We start from the raw sequence: 23,187 nt of genomic DNA, 5'->3' as shown, positions 1-23,187 counted from the left end.
CACACAGTACAGTCATTTCGAGAATGTTTGGCATGAGACGACATGAGCATTCAACAGGTATAATGTCCACATTTGACATATAATCATACAGGTGTGCTACAATTGCAGTATGATAACAACATACAATATACGATCCTATTTATATATCAGCTTAGATCAGTTTCCTTTCCTGAAGCGCCTAGGAAACACCGTCACATAGGCAGCTACCTTAACCAGAGGAGGACAGGGTGCCCACCGTATATGCAGGTGCTACATTTCCTTCTTGGGCTATGGGTGTCGTGGTGTCCTCACCTTCTGAGCGCTGTAAGAGAAGATAATTCTGGAGAGGTCCCCATATATTCGTAGGTCTAGAGGCCATTAGGAGGAGCTCCGCATATGTAGATGCCTGTTCCTGGTAGTATAATAAATCAGCCAACCACTCCTTAAATTTGGGTGCTCGTCCCCTGCCTCATCTACAGGCCACCATGCGCTTAGCTAGGGATAGAGATAGGGCAAGAAATTTTCTGTATGTGTTGGGTATAAGTGCCGTGTAGCTCAGCAGGGCCACTATGGGATCTCTCGCTAGTGTGTTATCCAGCATTTTCTCAAGCGCCGGACACTCCCAGGCCAAGTGCAGAAAACCCACCCCCTCTATTCCACATCTATCACATCTGTCATGATCAGCCAGTTTAAAATGATATTTTTTTACAGGTGTTTATTTTAAGCGTTGTAAGAATTTATAATGTATCACCCGCAAACTACTACTGGCAGAGATTTGCGATGTTTGAACCCAACAGTAATTCCATTGCTCCACAGTCATCTCCTGATCCAGCTCCTCATTCCATTGTGTGAAGGCTGGGCTGATTGGGCTTTCTTGTATTGCACGTATACCGTCTTATATGCCTGATACTAAATGTTTACCACCTGTGGGACCTATCATTTGGAGTAGTGGGAGGAGAGTCTCCGGTTCCAGAGGGAAATCCTGAGGATCGCCCTCATCCCCTGTCTCAGCCGACCATATAGGAACAAGTCCAAAGGGGAAGTCTGCACCCCCTGAAACATTTGCTCCGAGGAGCGAAAGTTGCCCTTGCAGAACAGGTCCCCCCATGTGTTTATCCACAACCGTCTGCAAAGGTTCTGGAAAGCTTTTTCTTGTAAGAGGGACATGTCGTGGTGATAGGTTAATGGAAGTCGTGGGGAGTATGGGAATGGTGCCAATAGCTTCTCTCTGATATAGTACCATGCGTCTACCATGCTTGTAACCGTGGTTGGCGGTGTGGCTCGTGTACTGCGTGGTCCATGTATGATACTGTAATGGGACGGGATCTGCTAGCCAGTCCTCTGGCGACTTGCGGCATATATCTAGGGGGATATACCCAATAATGAGCGTATTGGGCTTGTGTACTCAAATAATAAAGCTCGAAGTCTGGAATATCCAACCCGCCATTGTCATACGGCCTAGTGAGGATTGACCATTGAAGTCGTGGCTGCTTTTTCTCCCCCCCCCCAAGAGCCTAATCAATTCCGTCTGCAGTATTTTAAAGAAATAAGACCCAGGGTGATAGGGTATATTTGCAAACATATGAAGGAACTGTGGAAGCACCACCATTTTTATAAGAGAAGCGCGGCCAGCAATCAATATAGGCAATACAGGCATATGTGTAACATTGCTATTAAGCCGTGCAATCGCCGGGCCATAATTGAGCCGAATTTTATCTTCTCTGTTTCTCATCACCTGTATCCTGAGATAACAAAGTTGTTTCACACCACTCTAGCGGGAAGTCGAGTGGAAATTTAGAAACCGCCGGTGTGAGAGGAAACACCTGGGACTTCCCCCAATTAATATTGACACCAGACAGCCTGCTAAATATTATAAATTCTCACAGTATAGTGTTTATATTATGCTGGGGGTCCCTGATGTATAATGTAACGTCATCCGCGTATAGGGATATCAGGATTTGTCGAAGGCAACACCCAAATGCCTTGTCCTGATGGCGCTGTCTGAGCCTGGAGGCGAGGGGTTTAATTGCGATGGCAAATAATAGTGGGGACAACGGGTATCCTTGCCGAGTGCCCCTCGAAATGGGGAGCGAATGAGACATTTAGCCGTTAATCAATACCTTAACTGTGGGCTGGTGGTATAGCAATTTGATCCAGGATATATACAGGGCTGGAAATGCCATGCATTGCAAAACCCCGAAAAGATAATCCCACTCGACAGAATCAAATGTTTTTGTAGCATCTAAAAACACTGCCTCAAGTGGGAACTGAGGCGCCACTGTATGAATGAGCGAGATTAATGTTCTAAGCTTGTGGGTAGCTGCCCTACTAGGAACAAATCCTGATTGATCAGGTAAAACAAGCTTCTCCATGAACAGCAGGAGACGATTAGCCAGCACCTTAGCCAAAATTGTAGTGTCACAATTAATAAGGGACAATGGTCGGTATGAGTCACACGAGCTAGTGGTTTTATTAGGTTTCAGAAGGGAGGTGACCATCGCCTCCCTCATTGTGGGTGGGAACGCCCCAACCTCCAGGGACTCCTCATATACTTATTTAAGGACTGGCACCATGATGTCAATATATGTCTCGTAAAACTCAGTAGGTATGCCGTCTAACCCGGGGACTTTCCCGTTTTTAAGTTGCATAATTGCTTCCCGGATCTCGTCTAATTCGAAAGGTAGGTTAAGGAACTCCCTTTGCGTATTGCTGAGGCATCCCGCCGCTATATCTCCCATGAACTCGTCCAGCTCCACCAGCCCATGGCGCCGTGTGGTATATAAGGCTTCATAGTGTGTTGTGAATGTCGTCAATATATCATGCAAATCCTGTTGCAGTGTTCCCCCTGGCCTTGAACTTCAAGTGTGTGTGTCGTAAATCAGGGACATCTTGTTACTGCAGACGACGCCTTTCCCGGCCTTTCCCCTTCACCATACTTCCGGGTCACCCAATATTTACCCCTGAATTTTACCTCTCTCGCAGTAGTCTGTTCGTTTTCAGACAATTTCTCTGGAAACTCTTTCTGCATCTGTCCTGTCTCACCGCCACCCATCCTGTCCTCTAGCCTCTTCAGTTCTTGTTCCAGCGTTTGAATCGTTTTCCCTATATCTCAGAGTACTCCAAAACTCTTGGAGAAACAATACCCCCTGATTGTGACTTTAACCCCTCCCCTGCTGATGACGGAACCGCTCCGTCATCAGCTACAGTTGAGCTGTGCTGATGACGGAGCGGTTCCGTCATGGCCCAGCCGACGCGCCTGCGCGGCACTGATTTCGCGCCTGCGCGGGCGTTCTAATGAGCGGGGCGGGTCATGACGGAACCGCTCCGTCACCAGCATAGCTCAACCGCGGCTGGTGACGGAGCGGCTCCGTCACCAGCATGCGGCTGCCGCGTGGCCGCCCCGCCCCTTTAGTGCTGCGGCGGAATAGCCGCCGCAGCAAAGGGGTTAAAAGCCTCCAATATTACCGCTACGCTATCCACTGATCCCCTATTCCTCGCAAAGAAGTCTTGTATTTCCTCCCCCAATTCTGCCTGAAAGACTGCATCCAACAAAGCGTGCGGCTGCAGTCTCCAACATGGTCTGGGTGCATCATATCCCGATGGTGTAAGCGCCAACGTCACAGGGCAATGGTCAGAGAACGTTCCAGCGACCAGGAAATGAGACAATAGTCAAGACGTGCCCAAGTATCCGCACGCGTTGTGAAATGCGTGCCTTCCCTCAGATGTGGGTGAGCCTGTCGCCAGCTGTCTATTAAGCCACCTTCCCCCAATATGCCTTGTAACACCACTTGGGAATTATTATAGTGATGCATAGCCGGATTAGACCTATCTAGGGCTGGATTGAGGGCCACAATGAAGTCCCCTCCCCAAATGACATGTGTGGATCCCACATTCAGTATCTTTCCCCATAACATAGTGAAAAAGTCGCGAGTATCTACATTGGGGCCCTAGCAATTCGCCAGCGGGACTGATGCTCTACCAAGCCTACCCCAGGCTATGACATATCTCCCCTGTGTGTCCTTTATCGCTCCCGCCAATACAAAGGGTGTCTGCTTCTTGACCAAAATGGCCATGCCACGCGCATAGGAGGGGTAGGATGAGAAAAGCCTTGTGCTAGCAAAAGTGTTTGTGGCTTTCGGGTTTATATGTGTCTCTTGTAACATTACCACCTGCACCTGTTGCCTGTCCAGGTAAGCCAGAACCTGCCCCCTCTTCCTCTGGTCCCCCAGGCCCTTGACATTCCAAGACAAGATTCTCAGTATAGATTTGTCATCCATAGCCATCAGGTGATCTCATACCATGAAACATAGTGAACAGTGTCTCATCCCTGTGGATTAACTGTCTGTCTAGATATTCATTGACTCTAAGTGTAATGTGCCTGTCTGCTGTAACAAACCAGTAAACTCCCACAATTGTCCCCACCCTCACACTGAAGCATAACAATCATGCCAGTCATTGTGAACCCACCCTCCATCCTTGGCCCCGTGTCCCCGCCCCCTCCCACTGAAGCAGCCCCAACTTGCCAGAAATTAGTGCCCTCCCCCAACCAAAGAAAACAAAGCCAAAAAACCATACTATTGTTGTACAGTACATGCAACAAACAACAGTGGGGGAATACCCGCTGGGGGAGTTCCCTAGGTGCCGGCACAGCTGCCCACGCCCTTTGAGTCCACAGGCGATGGAGTGAGTGGGCTCAGGTGGGCAAGGGGTCCTGGCGTGTGAGTAGTAAAGAGCTCAGATGTGACCTACCACCCTACAAGTATGTGGAGCCTGTCGCAACAGCTCAGCAGCCGGGCAATCAATACAGTGTATCGTGTCTCTCATAGAGATCAGACCATCGTTGATGTATTCATTGTGAGTCCTCTTCTGTTCCCGTCGATGTAGATTGCTGGGATGATGTCAATGGTCCATTGTTGCGATTCACTTGTTTCAAATATTTTAAGAAGTCTTCCACCTGCTGTGGCTTAGTAAAGAATCGCTTTTTGCCTTGATGGGTAACCCTGAGAAGCGCACGATATAACAATGCGTAGTCAACTTGGGCCAACCGCAACTTATTTTTGACTTCCATAAATTTACGCTGTTCTTCCTGAACTATGGGAGTAAAATCTGGATATATGGAGAACGTGTTACCCTCATATGTGAGAAGTTGTTTGCTTCTCGCTACGCGGAGCGCAACGTCCCGGTCCCTATAATTCAAAAGTTTCGCTATATAGGGCGTGGGGTACTGCCCGGTGGCAGGCGTGGACCCAAGGATCGATGTGAATGCTCCACTATGAATTGATTGGAGAATCGACGAGAGTAACAGTTTTTCTACATATTCCTCCATTATTCCTGTATTTGTCAACTCAGGAATTCCAAGAATGCGTATATTGTTGCTCCTACTGCGCGCCTCCAAGTCCTCATTCTTCGCAGCGATAACTTTTAAAAGTTTATCCATGTGAGCAATCTGCGTCGTCTTCATTGTTGGAAATGCGCCGTTCGGCTTCCTTGATATGGTCTTCGTGCCCCTCAAGTTTGTGCGCTATAGCATCCATGCGAGTCGACATACTGTCCACCTTGTCACGATGGTTGCAAAGCCTTGGCGGACCTCCTGCAGGATACTACCAGTTGACATTTTGCCTACTTCTTAGGCACTCAATAGTCTTCTATTTGCTGCTGAGTCGCTAGAGGGAGGATGGGTGGACACTACAGATAGTAAACAGGCATCTTAGAGTCCTGTTTGATATGGTTTCCTCCTGTGGCACTCATGGCCAGAGATTGTGGCTACCAAAGACTGTGACAGGGGTAAAAGTGGTCAAGTCAGTAGTAGTAGATGCAACACCTAATTGATTTCCATGTATAGTAAGTAGGCCAACAAATTCAGCTATTAATACATAGTGTATTTTAGAAGTATGTTCCAAAGCTCAAGTTGTGATGAGTTCATAAAGTCGAGTGTTAAAATAGAGAACTTTTATGTATGCATTTGCATGTGGTGGGGAGGGGGGTGCATTAGTGCCATGGCACAGGTCATGTAGTGGTAGTATATAAGTTTTTCTGTAATTTCTTTGCATCATATGATGTTACCTTCTCTGAACAAATATTCTCTGCAGTGAACATCCTGGTTCTTCTCTCTTATACTCCTGACATTGTTTACGCCACGCCTTCCCGCCAATGTCTTTTCCGTGACATAGAATAAAACACACAGCACATGCCTTTATTGGTTGATTTACCGTACATGCAACCCAAAAGGCTGTAGATGGTGAATCCCCAAAGCCAAAAAACAAACAAAGTACAAGGGGATTGGATTTAGTTACAATACACAGTGAGTGCATCATATTTTTAAAAGCGCCAAAAGCATGGATCCTACGCCCCATGCGCACGCGCAGCGGACGCACTTTACCCGGTGGCAGAGGGTTCGCGGACGCTGTGGCTGTGTGCGGCGGCTAACTCTGCAGCTGTCTTTGAAAACTGCTAATTTTTAAACTATGCTGTGCTGCTCACCTAAACTGTTCGCCTCACTTGTCATCGGCCAGCTCCCCATGCCCCGTTCCGGCACGGCTGTGTGCCGCTTGAATCCGGAGGGCTGACGGGGTTGCTGGCGCCATATTGGAGAGGGACACTATAGGATTTAGAGGTCAGCGCTCTATCCCCCGCGCTCTTGACCTACTTAGGGGACGCCCTATGCGCAAGCGCAGCGGACGCACGCAGCGGGCGCGCCGAAGGCGCGCCAAAGGCAAGCCCGTGTGCGCCCGTCCGCGGCAGGCCGGGGCTAGGGGCACCCCACTATGCCCATTTTTTTACTTACTCTCCCGAACAACTTTGCTCATGCCAGGGCCCTTGGCTGCTGAGCGCCCAAACTCTTGCCCACATTGATAAACTTGGCCTGGGTCGAGCCAACCATATGCCCTCTTTTCCTGCTAACATGCCATCATCACTCCCCCCTGCTACAACTGCACTAGGATCCCCTCCTCCACCCTGTCCCGCGCCCACCATTTCAGCCTTTCTTCTCAACACCAGGTCTGCAGTTAAACACCATCTCGAACTATTCGTCTTCCTAGACACTTATAATCCAGACTTTCTGTTCCTCACAGAAACATACCACCGCCCTCCCTCACTTTTACTGACCCTCAGCCTCCGCCCAATGCCTTTCAGATGGATCAAATACCCCCCCTGACTAGGGAAACTTTTCTCTCCCTGCTTGCTCGTGTCAAGTCAGGATCACCCACTGACATCTGCCCTGCATATGTTTTGAGAGAAATTTTTCTGGCTTGTCCTCTGCCTCCTCTTACCTTTCTCAATGACTCTCTCAAGCATGGCATAGTTCCCGAACCCCATAAATCAGCGATAATAGTTCCCATTCTAAAGAAACCCGGCGCTGATCCTTCCTCCCCCCCGAACTATCGCCCCATTTCCCTCCTCCCATTTTTGGGTAAAGTCCTGGAGTGCCACGTCACCAAGGTTTTTAGCACATTTGTCGAGAACAACAGCTGTTTATCCCCGTGCCAGGCGGGCTTTTGTCAGTCGCACTCCACTGAAAAAGTAGTCATCTCTGTCATGGACAAGCTCAGAGGGGGATGGATGCCAACTTGCCCCAAGCACTGGTCCTCCTTGATTTGTCAGCCGCCTTCGACACGGTGGATCATTCCATCCTTCTCACCTGTGTCGAGGCGGCCGGCATCAGGGGCCCCGCCTTGGCTTGGCTCACTTCCTTCTTGAGGGACCGCATTCAGGCCGTTCACCTGGCCGACTTCTCTGCACCCCCACGTAAGGTTTCCTGCGGTGTTCCTCAAGGCTCTTCCCTTTCCCCTCTTTTGTTTAATTTATACATTTTCCCCCTCATTTTTGCTTTACAGAAGATGGAGGTCACGGTCTTTAACTATGCCGATGACCTCCAGCTCATTTTCAACCTCTCCCACTCTCCTGACTCCATTCACAACTTTCAAGCAGTAATGACCTTCTTCAGGGACTGGATGAACTGCAACCACCTTAAGCTCAACCCCGACAAAACGGAGCTGGTATTAACAGGTGGCAGGTCCAGGCCCTGGACCTCATTGTTTTGGCCCCCTTCCCTTGGTACCCCCTCACCTTCCCCCTCAGCCAAAACTCTGGGGATAACACTTAACCAACACCTCACTCTGCACTCCCAGATTAGCACAGTGGTTTCATCTTGTTTTTTTATCCTCTGCACTATCCGTAAGATATCTTGTTTCTTTTCCGTCCCGGCTCTGAAACTCATTCTCATGGCCATGGTCTTGTCGTGCCTGGATTATGGCAACATTTTGTATAATGGTGTTCCCGTCTATGCCCTCCGGCGCCTTCAATTGGTCCAAAACCAAGCTGCTCGCCTCGTTTATGGCCTTTCTAAATCACACCACGTCACTCCACTGCTTAAAGCCTTGCACTGGCTCCCAATCAGAGAACGTGCTCTATTTAAGTTGGGCTGCTCGACCTTCCAGGCCTGCGCTGGGACCGCTCCAGACTTCATCAACTCCGAAATTAAAATTTACACACCCAGCAGAGAGCTGCGTTCCTCCTCCCAGTTCCTTCTCTCTGTACCTCGCTTTCGGAAGAAAAAATCTGGGGGCATGAAGTTCTCTGTCCTGGCCCCCACTTTTTGGAACACCCTTCCTATCACCATCAGGTCTGTCGTCTCCTATTCTGACTTCCGCAGGGCGCTGAAGACCTTCCTCTTCTCACAAGCCTTCTCGCCCTAGCACCTGCACTTCTGCCATCCAGGGTTTGCATCCCTAGCGCCAAGAAACCGCCTGGTAGCTGTGCGCTTTATAAGTATTTTAACTTCAACTTCTACTAGCTCCTTAAACTGTCTTACCAGGCCTAACAATAAAGAAGCTATCATCCCCTACCCAACCCTCAACTTAGGAATAATATTTTAATTGTTTCCAACACAACAGCGTTTTGTTTCTTTCTTGTTCGGTTGGAACTAGTAAGTTCTAATGCATGCATGCACCACTGAAGACATTTACAGATCAATACATGCATAGATGCGTCTCATTTGACGAACCAGCCCTGGTGCATTAACAAAGGAAGTGCAGTCACTGGGTTTTTATCAGGGTTAACTTTAAATAACTGGTGTCTATATGAAACAACAGGTGCTACGCATTAACTCCACCTTAGAAACAATACAAAACCAAATATGTACAAAATACCCATCTTTCTTCTCTGCCAACAGTATACAGGGGAGGGGTTATGCCCAATGGTTTTGAAATGCAACAAGAACAAAGATTCCATGGGTCTTATTGAAAACATTGTTTCATGTTTGAATAAGCCAAACTTACAATTCGAGTATATATAGTCAACCTGGACACAGAATGTATACAGCCTTTGAATTGCACAAAATTACAAAAATGTATGTACTTTTCAGTGGTATTGTGTTGTACATTGGTGTAGACGGTGCAGTATTCAAAAGTGCAAAGTGAAAACTAGTGCTGGTATGATACACACATAAGCAATGTAACTCGAAGGGATGACCCACTGATAGATACTACACAGTCCAATGTAATCTTTAGTCCTTGTGTTGAAAAACAAATCGATAGCAGACGCTCCCTTCTTTAGTGTTGACAAGACCCAGTAAATTTCGTGGGTCTCCTCAGGACAGCAAATGCTGTCTACCACATCACCTCCTTGCCGTGTTACTCATACTCATGCAACACGCCAGGGTAGTCAAGTAGTGTTGTCACACCAATGGCTCTTTCCCTCGTAAATCCAATGAACGAGTACAATCATGGCTGCATATTCCTAGCTCACACAGACTCACCAGATCCTTATGCGGAGCGGTGCAACCCAACCAGCTCCTCCCTAGATAGGATGTGAGAGGAGACGGATGGGTTGCAGTGCTTTGCATTTGGATCTATGTTGAAGGGACCATGAGGTGAACGGCCCAAGCCCAATACAGTACCTGTGTGTGTGAAGCAATGTTTCATTGCAGCAGCAGTGACCAGGGGCCAGTGTTGAGCAGGGCCCACTTTACGCAAGAGACCTTCTCCTAGGCACCCTCACAAATGGTATTCTTATAGTAATAATGTATTACAATATCTAAGTGAATGTTTGCAAAGTGTCTCAAGCATGAAAGACAACAGAGTATTTAAAATGAGTGTACACAGCAATTAGTAGTAACTTTTCATGATATTTTCATCAGCAAGCAGTGTTATGTAAGGGAGGAGCTACAAGGAGTTTATTTCTTTATCCATTCCTTCTTCTTCTACACAGTCTGTTTTATCCAAACCTGATTGTATATTTGAAAATGTTTGTTTATGGAGAACGTGTAGCCTTTTAAACTGCCAGTTTCCTAAAACTTTCCTATGACATTTTTCAGGTGTTCAGTCGGGGAACATCACTTACAACGCATTTTTTACAACGCACTACCATTACATCGCAACCATTACAACGCAAACCATTACAACGCATTGCGCTGGGGGGCGCTCTAGGATAGGGAATATATTTAATTTACTATCCAACACCTTCCCTGCTATCCACGGGGACTGGAGTTGGAATAGTAAATTAAATAATTCACTATCCAGCGCCTAAAAGCATTATGCGTTGTAATGGACTGCGTGGTAAAAACCGCGTTGTAAAGGCATGCGATGTAAAAGGATGCGTTGTAGTGACACCAATCCGTTCAGTCACACCCCCAGTCCTGCCTCCCCGCCCTTGCATAGCAAGTCACTCGGCAGCAACAGTGCTGCAAGGGGGAGAGGATCCATAAAAGGCTGGAGAGACAACGGGTGACAGTGGAAAGGAGAAATACATGCAGAGCATGGAGCAGCTGGAGTTGAATATAGAGAATTAGGTTGTGCGAAGGAAATGGAGGAGGCAGAAATAGAAAGGGCAGAAAACTTTATTGCGGGTAGGAGTCACAAAGGGAAGAAGAACTGATACTAATGGAAAGTTACAGAACGGAAGGGTGCACAGCCAAGCGAACATAGAGGAAGAACAGGGTAATTGTTGCAAACTGGGAAAAGGAGAAAGAGAGAGGGCACAGCAAGGAGACAGTGGAAGGGAGGATTGGAGCTCTCGATGCCAGAAAACAGTGAGGCAGGAACCTATATTTATCCAGGAAACTTTAAAGCCATTGGGATGTGGCTGGGCAAAGCTCACGCTGCTTTCATTTAATGGAGATAAAAGGCAGACACAGTAAGTGTTTCATTTTAATTTTTCACTGGCCCTACCGAGCTTCAAAATAAAGCTGGTAAATGTGACGGCCATTTTGTAGTAAAAAGAAAAACCAAAGGTGGTGATGGACAGAGCGTTGACAATACAAACACTCACCCCCAGTCAACTGATCTGGGTTTAATCCATCACCGTTCTTTAGCTCACTCCGCCACCCCAGTTAAGACATGGCCATATGCAAATCAGTCTGACCCTGTGCCTCATGGGGACAGTCCAGCCCGAACTGCCAAGCCATGTCTTCCCTGAAGACGGCTAGAATGCCAGAAACCGGTCCTAGGAAGCTTGTTTCCGGTCCAGGGAAGGCATGGCTTGGCAGTTCGGGCTGGACTGTTCCCATGAGGCACAGGGTCAGACCGATTTGCATATGGCCATGTCTGAACTGGGGTGGTGTGGAGTGCAAAAAACGATGGATTTAGGCCCAGATCTTTGTACTGGGGTGAATGTATGACATTGTTCTGCATTCTGTCCATCAACTGTGGTTTTTGCATTAGTCACCCCGAGTGGGATGGGTATGCTTAGACCGATGCTCTCCACACCACTGGATTCAAGCAAGCCGAGTTGAAGACGGCTGGAATGCCAGAAAACGGTCCTCGGAAGCTTGTTTCCGGTCCAGGGAAGGCATGGCTTGGCAGTTCGGGCTGGACTGTTCCCATAAGGCACAGGGTCAGACTGATTTGCATATGGCCATGTCTGAACTGGGGTGGTGTGGAGTGCAAAAAACGATGGATTTAGGCCCAGATCTTTGTACTGGGGTGAATGTATGACATTGTTCTGCATTCTGTCCATCAACTGTGGTTTTTGCATTAGTCACCCCGAGAGGGATGGGTATGCTTAGACCGATGCTCTCCACACCACTGGATTCAAGCAAGCCGAGTTGAAGACGGCTGGAATGCCAGAAAACGGTCCTCGGAAGCTTGTTTCCGGTCCAGGGAAGGCATGGCTTGGCAGTTCGGGCTGGACTGTTCCCATGAGGCACAGGGTCAGACTGATTTGCATATGGCCATGTCTGAACTGGGGTGGTGTGGAGTGCAAAAAAACGATGGATTTAGGCCCAGATCTCTGTACTGGGGTGAATGTATGACATTGTTCTGCATTCTGTCCATCAACTGTGGTTTTTGCCATTTTGTAGTGGCATTGCTTCTGCACTTAAATAAGCTCAGCCATATATGATGGAGCCATGTCAGGAGTGGTTTGGAGCTGAAGTTGAGTGATGGGACAAAGCTCATACTGGTTCTGATGTTAACGCCCTGAAAACAAATAAAAAATTAGTAAATGTGTTACTGTTTAAAAAAAAAAAAATTCTGCAGCAGGCCTTATCGATCGCCATAATGAATCATGTGGTGGCTATTTTCCTGCATGTAATGTAATGTAATGTAAAAAAAACGTATAGAGCGCAACTAACACCCAGCGGTTTCTTGGCGCTAAAGCAAAAGGAAACAGACAGTCCGTGGGGCGAGAAGCGTTAATTGTAGGCATTACAAAACAAGTGGGTTTTAAGAAGGGACTTAAAATGGGCGTAGAGAGAGGCTAGTCTTAGACCTAGAGGGAGAGCATTCCAGAAAGACGGGGCAAGGAATGAGAACCTAAGTCCTCCCAGTTTTTTGCGTTTAAAGGTCGGGGCCTGAAGTAAGGCCAGATGGGAGGAACGGAGATTACGGGAGGGAACATATGGGTGCAATAGTGAAGAAATAAAAGAGGGGCCTATACCAGCAAGGGACTTAAAAATAATGCAACCCAATTTAAACTTGCAGCGCTCGGAGACAGGGAGCCAGTGGAGGGACTTTAACAAAGGACGAACGTGTTGGTGTTTGGGCTGATGGTAAATGAGCTGTGCAGCCTGGTTTTGTACAAGTTGTAGCCTCTTCAGTTGGTATGCCGGTATACCAACGTAAAGGGAGTTGGCGTAGTCTATCCTAGAGATGACTAAGGCCAGCAGGACCAGGGTGAGAGCCTCGGTGGTCAGGAAGCGGGCAATCTTTCGGATTTTCCTTAACTGGAAAAAACTAGAAGAGACTACCGCGTTAATCTGGGGCTTCATCGTGAGGTCATTGCTGATGATAATCCCAAGGCTTTTTACTGAGTTGACAGGACTCGGGGGGAAACCAGCCTCGTGGGCCAAAAGATGGATTTCCAAGGATTGGCAGCCCCCCTGACAAGCACCAACTCTGTCTTGTCGGGGTTGAGTTTCAGGTGATTCACCCCATCCAGTCGCTAATATGACAAAGAATGGATTGAAAGATATCGATGGACTGGTCCGAAGAGTTAATATCGAAGACCAGCTGAATGTCATCCCCGTAATTAAACGCGGTGACACAGCTGCCTCGTAAGGACAGAATAAGGGGGGTCAAGTATAAATTAAAAAGAAGAGGGGATAAGGAGGAGCCCTGCGGGACGCCGCAGGTTAGCCCGACCTCATCAGCAGAGAACTGAGAGAGCCGAACCGCCTGACGGCGGTTGCTCAAAAAGGAGCGAACCCAGTCAAGGGCGGTGCCCCGAATGCCAGCCTCCCTGATACGGCCGACCAAGATATCATGGTCGACCGTGTCGAAGGCGGCCGACAGATCCAGGAGCACCAAGACCTGACTGGTATTAGAATCGGCCCCTCTCCGCAACTCCTCCATGACTGAAAGTATAACAGATTCCGTGGAATGAAGTAGTGTGGAGTGAAGTAGTGTGGCTCACTGGTTAGAGGCGGCAGACCCGAGAGCAGAGGACGGCCCGGGACCAGGGTTCGATTCCCGGCGCGGCAGGTTTCTGGACCAGGGTCAGCGGACTCGATAATTCTCTCGCCTCTGTGCCCACTCTGATCAGCGATCACACTCGGCAACTCTGGGCATTAGCTTGCCTCATCTTCACTAACGGCCCCACCAGACCGCCGGGGATGCCTGGTCTCACCCTGGAGATACCCATTAAGGGACCATCTCTCAGGGAAGCCAGGAAGGGTTTCGCAGCGGTCGAAGCGCCTTGGGACCCTACGGGTAAGTAGTGCGCTATATAAATGCCAATACATTTACATACATTTACATTGGGTCTAAATCCGGCCTGTTGGGAGTCGAGAAAGTGAGAGTCTTCAATAAAAGTACTCAGGATGTTAGTAACATGAGACTCAAGGACTTTGCTGAGATAGGGGAGAAGGGAAATGGGGCGGAAGTTACTCATGACCGTAGGGTCTGCCGTAGGTTTTTTTAGGATGGGCACAACCTCGGCCCTTTTAAATGACCCGGGAACTAGGCCAGAGGAGAGAGAATTGTTCAGCAATGCCAAAGGGGGGGAAGGGCAGCCTCACGGAGAATCAAGGAAGGGCAACAGTCCGTAGGGGATCCTGAGGCAACCTTCTTTAAGAGAGCCAGAAGCTCCGTCTCCAAAATTGGAGGAATCTGGGTCAGCTGCATGGAGTTGGGAGAGAATGGGGAGGAGCCGGGCCTAGGGGGGTGGAGCGGGGCCGAGGACGAAATGCTATTTTTAATATTGGCAATTTTCTCCACGAAGAAAAGATTTAAAGAATCACAAAGTGCACGGGAAGGGAGAGGTTTAATGGTAACCCTATCTGGGTTTGACAGCTCCTCCACAATAGAGAAAATGTCCTTCGTTTTGGTGGCGGACACAACGATCTTTTTTGAGAAATAAGTGGTCTTAGCTTGCAAGACAGCTAATTTGTATTCTTTAAGCAGGGTTATAAACTGCAGTTTCATGTCAAGGGCGTAGCCTCGTCGCCACTGGCGCTCAGCCTGCCTAAGACCCAGCTTCTGGACTTTGAGGTCTTCAGTGAACCACCTTTGAGCGTTGTGCGGGCGCTTGAGCTTAATCTGTCTGAGCGGAGCCACAATATCACTTGCTGACTCCAGCCAGTGTGTGAGGGCAGAAGCTTGGGTGCCAATGGAACCAAAATTAGAGGGGGTGGAGGTTCTAAGTAAGGTGACAAATTCCCCAAGATCGGTCCTATTCCAATTCCGGGCCGAGAGGTTACCTTCCAAAGCTCTGCTAGGGCAGGGGGCAGCCATAAGAGAAAAGGAAATTATAAAATGGTCTGACCATAAACAGGGTGAGATGAAAAGGGCGGATGTGTCCAGGTTGGAAGTCCAAATCTGGTCCAAAATGTGACCCTTAATGTGGGTTGCTGATTTTACGTGTGAAAGACAATTCATACTAGATAGAAGATCAGAAAATGTAGCAGAGCAAGCACTTTCTTTTACATCAAAGGGCCAATAATTAAAGTCAACTAAGACTAAGATTTTAGAATTATTGATAACAAGTTGGGAAAGCATGTCCCCAAACATCGTAGGGAAATTGGGCATGGACTGGGGGGGATGGTAGACTAGGACACAAATAAAAGGGGTCACTGGAGATTCCAATCTCAGCACAAGATAGTCGACCGAGGGGATACCAACTGGAGTCAGGGCGGAGAATCTGATAGAGTTTTTAATAATCGCTGCAACCCCACCTCCCGACCTACCAGAAGCTCTGTTCGCTTGGAGGATGTAGTAGCCAGTGGGGATTGCAGCAAGAATGTCAGGGGCAGACTCCTCATTGAGCCATGTCTCCGTTAGTAACAATATGTCCTGTGTCTCAGAATCCAACAGGGCAAAGATTTCCAACTGGTGTTTTACCAGTGAACGTGTATTGGATAGGTCACTGTAAGATTAGGGTATGAAGGCTTATTAATAGAAGGAGGATTGATGACTGGAAGAGGAACTGAAGGCGTAGGGGTTACTATCTCAGGAAAGGTATCTCTGGCGCAAAGAAGCCCCAGTGCCTCAAAGCTCGACAGGGACGCGGGGGGGGGGGGGGGGGAGTGGACCAATAGGAGTGCAATCGGATCAGGTCTGCAGAAGTGTATTTAATAAAACCGGCAGAGGGGCATGCCCCATGCCCCGGCCGGCCGCGGACGGGCGCAGACGGGCTTGCCTTAGGCGCGCCCGCTGCGCTCGTCCGCTGCGTGTCCGAGATATACACATTTTTATAGGGTGCTAATAGGGGCGTGGCCTCGTGTTAGTGGGCGTGGGCTGCTCGAGTAATGGCGCGGAAGAGTGATTTTCCCCACTAGCGGCAGCGCTAGCATCCGCTGCGCGGGGTTGACCAGGTGGGATAGAAAGTGCAAGTGCCCAGAAAGCTTCGAGCATACAGATAAAGGTAAAAACAATTGATCAAATTACAGTTTTAAAATTCACATGAGTCTCTCCCGGCTTCCGCCTCAGGAGTGTCGAAATCCTATGCGCGCTTGTATTCAGCGCGGCTTAAGAAGTAAAAAGGGGCGGGGCCTCGTGTTAGTGGGAGTGGCCGGTGGGCTGCTCGAGTAATGGCGCCTAAGAGTGATTTTCTCCGCCCGCGGCAGCGCTAGCATCCGCTGCGCGGGGTTGACCAGGTGGAATAGAAAGTGCAAGTGCCCAGAAAGCTTCGAGCATACAGATAAAGGTAAAAACAATTAATCAAATTACAGTTTTAAAATTCACATGAGTCTCTCCCGGCTTCCGCCTCAGGAGTGTCGAAATCCTGTGCGCGGGCTTGTATTCAGCGCGGCTTAAGAAGTAAAAAGGGGCGTGGCCTCGTGTTAGTGGGCGTGGCCTGTGGGCTGCTCGAGTAATGGCGCCGAAGAGTGATTTTCCCTGCCCGCGGCAGCGCTAGCATCCGCTGTGCGTACGGTTGACCAGGTGGGATAGAAAGTGCAAGTGCCCAGAAAGCTTCGAGCATACAGATAAAGGTAAAAACGATTAATCAAATTACAGTTTTAAAATTCACATGAGTCTCTCCCGGCTTCCGCCTCAGGAGTGTCGAAATCCTATGCGCGGGCTTGTATTCAGCGCGGCTTAAGAAGTAAAAAGGGGCGTGGCCTCGTGTTAGTGGGCGTGGCCTGTGGGCTGCTCGAGTAATGGCGCCGAAGAGTGATTGTCCCCGCCCGCGGTAGCGCTACCATCCGCTGCGCGGGGTTGACCAGGTGGGATAGAAAGTGCAAGTGTCCAGAAAGCTTCGAGCATACAGATAAAGGTAAAAACAATTAATCAAATTACAGTTTTAAAATTCACATGAGTCTCTCCCGGCTTCCGCCTCAGGAATGTCAAAATCCTATCCTGTCCTGCATGTTCACATAAAGTAGCCCAAACATATATATTGTGGCATTTGTTTCAGGTTCTTTCGGCGTAGCACAACACTATTTTTCTTTCTAGTGGCGTGGAGAGGTGTGGCTCACTGGTTAGAGGCGGCAGACCTGTAAGCAGAGAACAGCCCGGGACCAGGGTTCAATTCCCGATGCGGCAGGGTTGTGGACCAGGGGTCAACAGATTCGATAATTCTCGCCTCAGTGCCTACTCTAACCAGGGAACGCACTCTGTAACTCTGGGCATTAAGCTTGCCTCATCTCTACAATGGCCCCCCACAGACGCCGGGGATGCCTGGTTTCACCCTGGAGATACCCAGAAAGGGACCATCTCACAGGGAAAACTAGGACGGGTTCCCCAGCAGTCTGCAGCGCCAGGACACTCGGTTAGAGTAACAGTGCGCTTTACAAATACCCCACATACCACATTATAGGTGTCAGGATGTGTGAGCGTCTTGCCAGCCACAAATTTATGTTGTCTGCCACTTTTCAGCGATGCTGTTGATGTTGGCATCCATTTCCAGAATGCTTTGATGCAAAAAATACAATTTACCCATACTTAATATAAGCAAGTGTTGGTGTATAATGCTGTCACCATGGTGGACCACTTTTGTGCTAGTCTGTATATGTATAATAACACTCGTTTTTTCTGTGCACTCAAATTTCTCTGCTAATCCAAACTTAACAAAGTTCGTTGTGTGCTACTGCATCCGTTACACTGTGTCTCGCAGTGCCAAAAATATCAAACAAATCTACATGGGTTGGGCGAGCTAGTCCCTTGGATGTGTGCACTTTTCTTTGAAACCAAACGTTTCTTAACTCAATTTCATGTGTTTCAAAAACAACACTCCAAAACTTGATGGTTAAATTATTGTTCCATGAATTTATTCATTCATTTTTTTGTTCAATAAGTATTTCATTCATCTTGATTTCATCAAAGCGCAATGCTTTTTACAAAACCCAATGCATTTCGGGTCGCCTATCGACTCTTCCTCAGGGGTTTTCGAAGCGTCTCTAACAGCTTCAATCTCTAGTGGCGTGTTAATCCTGACTAACGTTTGGTTTCAGAGAAAAGTGCAACCATCCAAGGGACTGGCTCGCCCAACCCATGTAGTCTGTATATGTATACATCCATAAAATGCTGTGGGGTAATTCAAAATGGCACAGACAGCTCAGAAAGCCAATGCCTGATGAGGGCTTGCCGAAACAAACCAATAGCTAAAGTGGGCTGACCAAAAACCTCATTCTGCAGTTTTTCGGTGTATGAAAGTTGTGTGGGTGTATGTGTTTTTGTGCAGACATGAGAATTTTTTCCAAACAGATAAATCTACCAAACCATACAAAAGTACTATTTTAATCTATAACCTTGACAGGATGACCGTAAATAAATGAGTACTATTTCTTACCATTGCATCTGCTTTGTGCTTCATGCGCTTAGCTTCCTGCATAAAGTAGTCCGCCCGCCGAGGCCTACACGAGGAGAATAGAAATATGTTTAGTCTTGGCAAAGGGCTTTTCTGTCAGGGGTTTACTTATGAGCAGTCACTTTTAATGAAATAGTGCCTACAGGGGTAGGTGACAGAGGGCAAACAAGGAATCATAAATAAAATGGATGTTGGCATCCTTGACATTTTCTGCTAAGGACTGAGGAGCTTTTGCAAATATTTCTGAGTGCAATTTATATATTTGTGCGTTCCGTTTCCCTGTGTTGGAGAACCTGCCCTTCTTTTGGCTTCCCCTTACCCCATAGCCATAGGCCCACCATGGTCTGTTTTTTTTTTAAGATCCGAAATTACTGAATCTGCAAACTCAGGACCTGGTTTACCACTTGCAAATCTGTACATCCACGGAGATGCACAAGGGCTGAAGAAGCACCGCCCCTCTCACCCATCCAGCTCAAAGGGGAGCAGACAACGGTCCCTGCAGCCAGACTACAGCTTCCTCTCACCCTGTATGATCTCCCTGCCTCCCCATGCGAAAATCCCTTACTGTTGACTGCCTTTGTTTTAATACTTAAGAACAGGTTGTTGCATCTTGGCACTTGGTATCTTCCGCTCCCTCCTGTTTCCCCCCTCCCCTTTCATGCACACTTGGTATGACCCGCAGCTGTCTCTGGAGGCAGTGATAGAATGTTGTTAGATATTGGTCCTGTCAAGCTGGGAGCACCTGTTTAATGATTTGATACCGAATAAAGTTCTGGAAACATATCCACGTGTGGACATTCCTTACTACATTTGTGGCGACGAGGAAAACGGAGCTGAGCCAGGGTCAGTGGGGTAAAAAAGGGGGGAAAAGGCTTTTGATCAGTATAGATACAGGTGCACAGCCCGTTTATACGCACTTCAGTGTAAAGATGATTGACTATTTAGGTGCAAGACGGTGAGTGGAGAAACCTTAAACCACTCCAATGAGTAGAAAAGCACTACCCCTATATGCACAAAACAGATTACCGTTGCACTCAAGACAGTGTGTGTAGTGTTAAGTAACACAAAATCAACATGTATAACACAAAATGGCAGAATTATCCAAACAAAGCACTCTCAATAAGTAGATCTTGGAGTCTTTAATATGATGAACAGCCAGCCGACACGTGTTTCATCGCATTTATGCGAATCCTCAGGGCTGAAAGGCTATGATCCAGTCAGAAGGTCGCTCAGCTGGTGATACTTCCAACCCAGCTGGGCCCTTGACCGTGGATATTTCAATTGCGTGTCCGAAATAGTTTTATTATTTCTCGAAGTGTATCAAAAAGTATATATAGATCCGCTTGACAAATCCCAATTTATGGGTATTAATAACACGTCTGCCCACAGCGCGTAGAATGAAGCTCCAATGGTATTTGGTAAGAATCGTGCACCGTGGTGTTAGTCCAAGTATTGTATGCTCCCAGCCTTGTCAAGCGGAGAACCGGCTTGTAAACGTCTGGATCCGACGGTCGTGTTCCTGTATGGACCAATACAGGAACACGACCGTCGGATCCAGACGTTTACAAGCCGGTTCTCCGCTTGACAAGGCTGGGAGCATACAATACTTGGACTAACACCACGGTGCACGATTCTTACCATTGGAGCTTCATTCTACGCGCTGTGGGCAGACGTGTTATTAATACCCATGAATTGGGATTTGTCAAGCGGATCTATATATACTTTTTGATACACTTCGAGAAATAATAAAACTATTTCGGACACGCAATTGAAATATCCACGGTCAAGGGCCCAGCTGGGTTGGAAGTATCACCAGCTGAGCGACCTTCTGACTGGATCATAGCCTTTCAGGGTCAGTGGGGTGCTCTCCCCTGGGAGAAGTTAAGCTTGGACACGGACAACGTGTGAAGAATTGAGTTAATGAGCTGCGTCGGGCGTTCTTGAGTGAAAAGAAAAAGAAGAGGAGTAAGTCCCGAGTGGATGAATTTAAAACTAAGGAAAAGTTCATCAGGTGAGCAGCTGAAGCAAATGAAGAAGGCTGAGCGGAGCGGGAGATGAAATTGCAGTTAATTGTTCCCACCGCGTTGTGAAGTGAATTAAAAAAAAAGCCTTGGTCAAGAAGTTGAGAATTCGGCTCTGAAAGAGAAATTCATGGAAAGTAGCAACGGAAGCATTTGGAGAAATGATCTGCATCGGGCGTTCTTTTGAAAAGTGAATGTGTGAGGAGAAGTAAGACCTGAGTTGAAGAGCTGTGACAGAGACGAAAGCTCGTGGGGTGAGCAGTTGTAACTGATGAATTAACATAAACCAGTTTAAGAAGGGGAAGAGAAAACAAAACGGATTGAAGCGTAGGAATATAAAGCGGCGAGAGGTGACAAGGGAGCTGACACCAATTGATCTTCCAGTAAAAGGTTTTACAGTCACCACCTCCCTGCGCATCAGCCCCTGATAGATCCCCCAAGTGAGGGGGAGAACGATAATCGGGTGTCGGGACGGGCACCGTGACTTCCCATCACCCGCTCGAAGTAGTCTGTGGTAATCGGAGCTCTGGTGCAAAGTCGTGTGTCATTTCGGGCACAGGGAAGGCGTGAATGCGGAGCTCGAAGGCGAGGACGGCTCCTGAAAAGAATCAAAGAAAAAAAAAACTAGTAAGGATACGCGCTGCGCTCTGCGCTTTGAGGAACACTACACTGATGGCGCGTAGGCAAAAGTAAACATTGACTCTCTGTCAGGTCTCCGGCGTGGAGCGGCGTGTTTGCCTTGAGGTTGTCATTCATCGAGCAACACTTTGCCTGACACCTTTCCCGCTCCTGAGCTAGATGAAGAGAGCAATGGACATTCTGTGAGGAAAAGCTCTCAAAGTTAACCTGACTGGTGAATTCTGAAGGAGGCGGAAGTCCGTAAAGTGAGCATCTGGAATCCAAAAGAGAGCCTAGCGGATGAGGAACGAAAGTATCATAAAATTGTTCTCACCGCATCGGAAAGTTAACCTCATGAGCATTGGTGGAAAGGAAGGTAATTTAACCCCGGTATAAGTGGAAGACCCTACCTGAGGTGAGAATCCCTGCCAGTCAGCACGTCGTTATTCTCCCCGGTAGTGCGTCACCGCAATGCAGCGGGAAGCAGATCTGAGTTGAGGAAGAAGAAGCGACTTGGGTAAACACCCCGGAGGGTGCCTCAGGCGGAGCCCGAGCAGGCGTAGGTGAAGGTACTTCCTGGGTGCGTGAAAAGGAAAATCGAAGAAGTGGAGATTCGTCATCGCGGGAGGAAGCGTCAAGAAGAGGTGAGAGGTGATAAGCAAAGAAGTGTCAAAGGCAAGCTGTCACGCGTTTCCAGCCGTGAGCTGCGTTGAAGAGACAGATTGTTCTGCGTTTAACCCAGAGACACATTCAGGCAGAGAACGTCCCAAGTTTAGCTGATGTGGGCGGTACTATGTTCCCTCCGATGAAGTTGAGGTACGATATCAGGAAACATTTGGCTTTCACAAGAGGAAGATATGTGTTGAGGAAAGAAAGGTTGTAATTGAAGTCTAAGTTAAACCTTTACAAACGTCTCTGAAGTATAAATTAACGCTTCTGGTTATGAGATTTACTGACGAACCAAGGGAGATCTCGGGAGGTGAAGCGTGAGATAGTTAGATTGCTCAACTGGGCACTGAGACTGTTCCCTGACTCACACAGGCGGGCTCCTAGTATATTGAGCGTGAGGAGCATCCGAGAGTGGGTTTTGTAATAACAATTCCCTTTCCCAGAAAAGTTAAATCGTGAAGCTTCACAGACGCCAGTGTCACCCCTACAGACTGTAAATGGTACAGACGCCACATTGTACTGCCACCCAGTGGGCTATTCTGCCCAATGCACTCTAGTCAACAAACCTGCAGAGGGGAAAAAGGAATAAGGACTGAGACATCTAAAAGACGTCAAGAAAAAAAAAATTATAAATAAACACAGAAGTTCACTTATTATTACATGAGCACGTTTGTGAAGAGTAGTACTCTAAGAGGAAATTTGGCGAGGCTGAAGGGGGCAGTAGAGCTTGTCAGGGTAGACTGCATTCCTGTTTCATTGGAATAAAAAAATAAATAAAAGGAGGAGGAGGAACCCGCTACCCACAGGCCTGAAAGTGCGATCTCACCGAAAGGAAATTTCCCTATCAGCACATTCCTTTTTTTCCATCTGTGGCATAGGAGCACACAACGAGACATTCTCGTCCCGACATCTGTTGGAGGGAGATGAACATTGCACCTTCATGAGCTATCATAGATACAACAGCACGGGCAACATGGAGTGGGGCCAGAAGTACAATTTTCCGCCACCTTTGCCTTTTATGGAGGAGGATGAGCAAAATGTCACTGATTGGAGTGTGTGGAAAGAGTATTTCGAGAACTACATGTCAATTTTTGAGGAAGAGGCAGTATCCTTTGGGCCTAAGGAAAGGGCTGAAATATTGCTTTACAGCCTAGGAACTGGAGGACGGAAAAAGTACCGAGAAATGGAAAAGGCCTTCATGATAGGTACGATCAGGAAT

The 23,187-nt window shown here is 47.9% G+C and overlaps 1 protein-coding gene across 1 annotated transcript in view; it reads right to left on the bottom strand.

Annotated features, from left to right (window-relative positions):
- AFF3 (ALF transcription elongation factor 3) overlaps positions 1 to 23,187 on the bottom strand; it is a 2,122,574-nt gene that overhangs the window by 108,233 nt on the left and 1,991,154 nt on the right. Inside the window, exon 15 of the mRNA XM_086936175.1 lies at positions 18,643 to 18,706. Within this exon, the coding sequence (XP_086792301.1) occupies positions 18,643 to 18,706 (64 nt within the window). The remainder of the gene's footprint in view (positions 1 to 18,642; positions 18,707 to 23,187) is intronic.

This window comes from Lissotriton vulgaris, chromosome 8, assembly GCF_964263255.1.
Source record: "Lissotriton vulgaris chromosome 8, aLisVul1.2, whole genome shotgun sequence".
Lineage (NCBI taxonomy): Eukaryota > Metazoa > Chordata > Amphibia > Caudata > Salamandridae > Lissotriton > Lissotriton vulgaris.
The sequence above is the reverse complement of the archived record's forward strand: the minus strand, read 5'-3'. Positions and strand labels throughout refer to the sequence as shown.